Below are 7085 nucleotides of genomic sequence, written 5' to 3'. Positions count from 1 at the left end.
CAATTGCACTCATCTCACACACTGGTAAAGTAATGCTCAAAATTCCCCAAGCCAGGCTTCAGCAATATGTGAACCGTGAACTTCCAGATGTTCAAGCTGGTTTTAGAAAAGGCAGAGGAACCAGAGATCAAGTTGCCAACATCCACTGGATCATCGAGAAAGCAAGAGAGTTCCAGAAAAACATCTATTTCTGCTTTATTGACTATGCCAAAGCCTTTGACTGTGTGGATCACACAGATCACAATAAACTGTGGAAAATTCTGAAAGAGATGGGAATACCAGACCACCTGATTTGCCTCTTGAGAAACCTATATGCAGGTCAGGAAGCAACAGTTAGAACTGGACATGGAACAACAGACTGGTTCCAAATAGGAAAAGGAGTTCGTCAAGGCTGTATATTGTCACCCTGCTTATTCAACTTCTATGCAGAGTACATCATGAGAAACGCTGGGCTGGAAGAAGCACAAGCTGGAATCAAGATTGCCAGGAGAAATATCAATAACCTCAGATATGCAGATGATACCACCTTTATGGCAGAAAGTGAAGAGGAACTAAAAAGCCTCTTGAAAGTGAAAGTAGAGAGTGAAAAAGTTGGCTTAAAGCTCAACATTCAGAAAACGAAGATCATGGCATCTGGTCCCATCACTTCATGGGAAACAGATGGGGAAACAGTGGAAATAGTGTCAGCCTTTATTTTTGGGGGCTCCAAAATCACTGCAGATGGTAACTGTAGCCATGAAATTAAAAGACGCTTACTCCTTGGAAGGAAAGTTATGACCAACCTAGATAGCATATTGAAAAGCAGAGACATTACTTTGCCAACAAAGGTCCATCTAGTCAAGGCTATGGTTTTTCCAGTGGTCATGTATGGATGTGAGAGTTGGACTGTGAAGAAAGCTGAGCACCGAAGAATTGATGCTTTTGAACTGTGGTGTTGGAGAAGACTCCTGAGAGCCCTTGGACTGCAAGGAGATCCAACCAGTCCATTCTGAAGGAGATCAGCCCTGGGATTTCTTTGGAAGGAATGATACTAAAGCTGATACTCCAGTACTTTGGCCACCTCATGCGAAGAGTTGACTCATTGGAAAAGACTCCGACGCTGGGAGGGATCGGGGGCAGGAGAAGGGGACGACAGAGGATGAGATGGCTGGATGGCATCACTGACTCGATGGACGTGAGTCTGAGTGAATTCCAGGAGTTGGTGATGGACAGGGAGGCCTGGCGTGCTGCGATTTATGGGGTCACAAAGAGTCGGACACGACTGAGCGACTGAACTGAACTGAACTGAATCATACTGAAGCTATGTGGTAAGTGCAAATGAATTCAAGGAAAGGAAGAATCAACAATCACAACATGAGCCTTGTCATTTTAGTCAAGCTGAGTGTATAAAATGGCACCAGGGCTTCCCTGGTGGCTCAGATGGTAAAGAATCTGCCTGCAATGCAGTCTACCTGGGTTTGATCCCTGGGTCGGGAAGATCTCCTGGAGAAGGGAATGGCAACCCACTCCAGTATTCTGGCCTGGAGAAATCCGTGGACAGAGGAGCCTGGTGAGCTACAGTCTACGGAGTTGCAAAGAGTCAGACACTACTTAGCAACTGACATTTTCGATTTTCAGGACACTTGAAAATCCTTGCCATTTTACTATAGTAGGAGGGTAGGAAGAAGTGGAGATTCCATAGAAGTAAAACAATGGAAACATTTTCTTCTGGTTCTTTACTAACTTAGTCTTTTAAACACTCAAAAAGGCATCAGAGAATACCCCAACAGAGTTGTAGGGTTTGTCAGTGACAGGAAACAGTCACAGTAATCAGAGAAACTCTTAAAATAACAAAATTATTTTGCTTGGAATCCTAAATTTACCACCAGTCACTGCATTTCACATTACTAAAAAGGCCATTGAAGAGGAAGAAGAACAGTGCAAAGATATCTTATCTCTGTACTGGTGATGTGAGCTTGCCCTGGTCTAGTTATTTGGCTGCATAGAAATACATAAGTGTATACCAGATCTTCAAAATAAACAACTTCCCTCTATCTATCTGACAAATGAAGAGGTGAGAGTGTAGAAAAATGTTACTTAGATTTTCAAAACAATAAACTCAGTGAGCCCAAAAGAAGGGATTTCCAGTTCTTCTAGGAGGAAGTACTCTTTATTTTACCAAAATTTACTGTACTTATGAGACAACTAAGGATTTCTCAGGTGCTACTGGTAAAGAACCTGCCTACCAAAGCAGGAGACCCAAGTTCCATCCCTGGGTCGGGAAGATCCCCTGGAGGAGGGTAGGGAAACCCACTCCAGTGTTCTTGCCTGGAGAGTCCCATGGACAGAGGAGCCTGGTGGGCTACAGTCTATGGGGTCGCAAAGAGACATAACTGAAGTGCCTAAGCACACATGCACACATATAAGCCAACAAACAGAAGTGGAAAGAAAAGGGAGGAAAGAGATAGAGGGGTCTTGGTTACAGAGATCTACCAAGTAAGGCTTGACCCTTCAACTGTTGACGGAGGTGAAGACAGACTCTCAACTTCATAGCTACTCATTCAGTTGTTCATTCTTCCACTTCTCCATTAATTAAATAATTAATTGTATTTATTCACAAAAATAAATTTATAAATTGTAATTTTAATTTATATATATATTTACATTTTATTTATTTTTATAAATAAACACAATAAACCAACCAACAGACTTACTAGGAATCTGCTTGTACCAAGGATATAAAAAATAATTCTTAAAATTAAAAAGCTACTATATGATTCTGCAATCCCACTCCTGAGCATATACCTGGAGAAAACCATAATTTGAAAAGATACATGCATCCCAGTTCACTGAAGCACTATTTACAATAGCCAAGACATGGAAGCAGCCAAATGTCCACCAACAGATAAATGGATAAAGAAGATGTGTATACATATATATACAGTGAAATATTACTCAGCCATTAAAAAAGAATGAAATAATGCCATTGGCAGCAACAGAGATCAACCTAGAGAATATCATATTAAGTGAAGTAAGCCAGACAGTGAAAGACAAATATTATATGATAATGCTTATACGTAGTAATCAAAAAAAAAATGATACAAATGAACTTATATACAAAACAGAAATAGAGGAGGGGACATATGTACACCTATGGCTGATTCATGTTGATGTATGGAAGAAACCAACACAATATTGGAAAGCAATTGTCCTCCAATTAAAAATAAATAAATTATATTTTTTAAAAACAGAAATAGAATATAGAAAACAAACTTATGGTTATAGAAAACAAATTAATGGTTTCCAAAGGAGAAATGGGGGGAGGGATAAATTAGGAGTTTGGGATTAACATATACACAATACTATATATAATATAATCAACAAGGACCTATGTATAGCACAGGAAGCTAATATCAATATTTTGTAATAACCTATATGGGAAAAGAATATGAAAAAATAGATATACATGTATATATGATTGAATCACCTAAAACTAAGACAACACTGTAAATGAACTATAGTTCAATTCTTAAAAATGATTCTTGGTTTTTAAAAAAGCTTATATTCTGGGATTTCCCTGGCAGTACACTGGTTAGGACTCCACGCGTCCAGTGCAAGGGGCAAGAGGTTGATCCCTGGTTGGGGAACTAGGACCCCACATGCCTCGTGGTGTGGGCAAAAAGTTTAAAAACTTTTTAAAATAAAAAAAAACTAAACATTACATTCTGCTTGGTGAGAAAGACCTCTAAACAAAAACAAATGTGGTACAATGTAAGTATTTTGCTAGAGGTATACAAAAAGTACCACGGAAAAAAATATTTTTTCTACAGTGAAAGAAAAGGACTGAAAAGGAATTAGTGCCATGGATGAATGGAGGGGTATGAGACTTTTTTATATATATTCTATTCTACTCTATTCCACAAGACCTATATTATAACCAATCTACTACACTTTTAAAGGGATAAAAACTTAACCAGGACAAAAACATTTCTTCATCAAAGATAATGAACACGGGTTCCTCCTTCACCATAGCATCTTATTCTTTTCTCTTCCTTCTACTTTTCACAGTTGGCAAATACACATTTAATACCTGTATCCCCTTCTAAACTGTGAACTCCATGAAGGCAGGAACTATGTCCGTCTTCGTCAACATTATGTGCCTAGTGTCTAACAGAGAAACCTAGGACACAAGAGCTTGACTCTCTGGGGTGAGCATAAATGCAAAGGCTCAAAAATTATGGAAAACAATGGGAGAAATGTCCTAAAAAATGAGCATCATTTTGGTAGAGCCGGTCAGGAGACCAGGCCAGTGCTGCCTGAGTAAGAAAGAAAAGGAGGTGTCCACAGGCATCCCGGAAAAAAGGGGGACCCCAGAGCATGTCCCTGGGGTGCAAGAGAGGCACTCTGAACTTGTGGGAGCATCATTGGCTAGAACTTTCTGAGGGGTCAGGGTTCCTTCTGACTTACCTTTTATTCCTGGAAGACCTGGTGCTCCTGGGTCCCCCAGGACGCCTCTTGGTCCAGGATCCCCCACTTCTCCTGGGGGTCCCTGCAGCCCAGGCCCCCCTGGACTACCTGAGGACAACAGAGAGGTTTTGCAGGCATCCAGGTGATATACAAGTTTCATTAACTTGGGAGACAATCTATATTTTTAATATATGGGTCCCTGGGATATTGTTTTATTACTTTTTCTTCCTTAACCTCGTAGTTTTAATCTCAAGAGGAGAAAATACATTTCAGATTAAAGTTGCCAATTTTGATTTGAAATTTTCACTTGGTTCTGAATTGGCAGGAGGAGGAGCCATTGAAATGTGGTGTTGAATGGGTGAGGTTTGTCTGAAGGCTAAAGAAGAGGAAACCAGCTTCGTGAATGGAAGAGGCCTCAGGGAAGGCTGGAGAGGAGCTTTTATCTGTCAGCCCATCACTTTGCACCTGGCATCCTCCTTGGATGGAGACAGGTCTGTCTTCATCTGTTCCCAGACCAACCCAGGGAGATCAGTCTATCTCCAACTTAGGGGTCAGGGATAGGTATGTTTAAGTGACTTGTCCAGAGTCACAGGTCTGGGAAATGGCAGAGCCAGCTCTGGACCACTCTAAAAGACAAGAGCTAGATGAGTGCCCGGAAAGTCTCCAGGCGCCTTTCAAGTTACCTGGACATCCTGTTGGTCCAGACAAGCCAGGAGGTCCTGGCCTTCCGGGTGGTCCTCCAGGACCTTGAGCACCGGGCAAGCCCTGCTCTCCAGATGCTCCCAAACGTCCTAAAGAAAGAAGGATCGAACATCTGAGTAGTGGCAGTTGCTCTCCAAAGCAGTGAATCTATGAAACCTCCAGTTTCAGCTCTTTTTTTTCTACTCTTACTTTTACATACATACAATTTTTCTATTGAAAAGATAACATATAGGAAAAATGGAAAACAAAACACCTATAATCCCACCAACTTAACACAGTATTTCATATGTATAACACTGTGCAAATAAGGCCTCCAATTTTATATTCTGATATTTAATTAGCATTGTATCATAAGTAATCTTCCAAGCTTCATATCATTTTCCTAATTATTGTTTTGAAACAACGGGCTGATAGCTTATTGAGTTAACCCTAATTAAATTAATTAATTTTCTCTACTATTGGCCATCTGAGTTATTTCTAACTCTTACTGTTATGCATAATGATCTTTATATATTTTCAATCAGTTTTTTTCTCCTATTAAATTGTTTCCTTAAGAAAAATTCCTCGGAGTAGAATTTTTAGGTAAGAGAGTCTGATATTTTGGTTGTTTTTAATGCATTTTTAAGGGCTGAAGTATTTTAAAGTAAATCACAGACATCATGGAATTTCATCCCTAAATATCTCAGGAGGTATGTCTGAAAACATAAGAACATTTTCCTATGTGGCCAAAATAACATCATCACAGCCAAGAAAATTAATCATGTTCAATACTCATTCCATGCTTGAGTTGCCTCAATTGTCCTCTTAATGTCCTTCACAGCTGCTTTGTCCTCACTGGGTCCCCTTCCAGAACCACATATTACATCTGGTGGATACATCTACTAGGTTAAAAAAAAAAAAATCGACCATGGTCCTCTTCTCAGGACGTGACATGCTAAAGAGAAAGGCTCAGCTGCTTTTAGTGTTCAAGAACAGACCCCTCAGCATTTGGTTCTTGAAAGAGGTTGCCTAGTGGTTTTGGATAAAGTCTCCATCAACTCACATCACCACACGTAACCCACCCACAGCCCCACAACTCCGAGAGCATAGCATGTGCTCACTGAAGACTTTTCAGTTTTTGGATTTGTTTTCTTGCTAATCTAGTAAGAATGAAATGATACGTCAGACTCTAAGTCATATTTGATTACTAGAGAAGTTGACTTTGCCATGTATTTATTCATTATCTATGCCTGTAATACAATTTATATTTATAGGATAAACCAATAGTCTGTGCCAAAATTCATCAGTTGAATCTGCAAATAAATTACATGGTATTGTATTTACAAACCCACGGAGGTCATAGTCACTATTCTAAAACACAAGAAACAAGCCTGTGTTAGTCTATACTTGTTCCTGATCAAATTTTAGATCTATGAGCTTCACTGTGTATTGCTTTATTTATCCTGAAAATATCCCTGCAGTAAAGGTGTTCATTGTATTAGTCGCTCAGTCGTGTCCAACTCTCTGCGACTGTAGCCTGCCAGGCTTCTCTCATGGAATTCTCCAGGCAAGAATATTGGAGTGGGTTGCTATTTCCTTCTCCAGGGGATCTTTCTGACCCAGGTATCAAACCCAGATCTTCTGCATTGTGGGGAGATTCTTTACCATCTGAGGGCAGCATTTTCCTATTTGCAAATGAAAGTTGTTTAGTCACTAAGTCACGTCCGACTCTTTTGCGACCCCATGAACTGTAGCCTGCCACGGTTCCTCTGTCCATGGGATTTCCCAGGCAAGAATACTGGAGTGGGTTACCATTTCCTTCTCCAGGGGAATATTCCCTGCCCAGGAATCGAACCCAGTCTCCTGCACTGGTGAGCAGATTCTTTACCACTGAGCCACCAGGGAAGCCCTTTTGCAAATGAAAAAACTGAACTATTAAAGGCTTGCCTCTCCAATCA

The 7085-nt window shown here is 40.3% G+C and overlaps 1 protein-coding gene across 1 annotated transcript in view; it reads right to left on the bottom strand.

The window, feature by feature from the left end:
- Positions 1-7085, bottom strand: part of COL4A4 (collagen, type IV, alpha 4) — a 150975-nt gene that overhangs the window by 34016 nt on the left and 109874 nt on the right. Inside the window, exons 36-37 of the mRNA XM_010837105.1 lie at positions 5130-5237; positions 4447-4554 (exon numbers count right to left, since the gene is read on the bottom strand). Coding sequence (XP_010835407.1) covers positions 4447-4554; positions 5130-5237 — 216 coding nt within the window. The remainder of the gene's footprint in view (positions 1-4446; positions 4555-5129; positions 5238-7085) is intronic.

The sequence above is a fragment of the Bison bison genome, unplaced genomic scaffold (genome assembly GCF_000754665.1).
Source record: "Bison bison bison isolate TAMUID 2011002044 unplaced genomic scaffold, Bison_UMD1.0 scf7180017864068, whole genome shotgun sequence".
NCBI classification, from domain to species: domain Eukaryota; kingdom Metazoa; phylum Chordata; class Mammalia; order Artiodactyla; family Bovidae; genus Bison; species Bison bison.
This window is presented reverse-complemented; position numbering and strand designations above follow the sequence as displayed.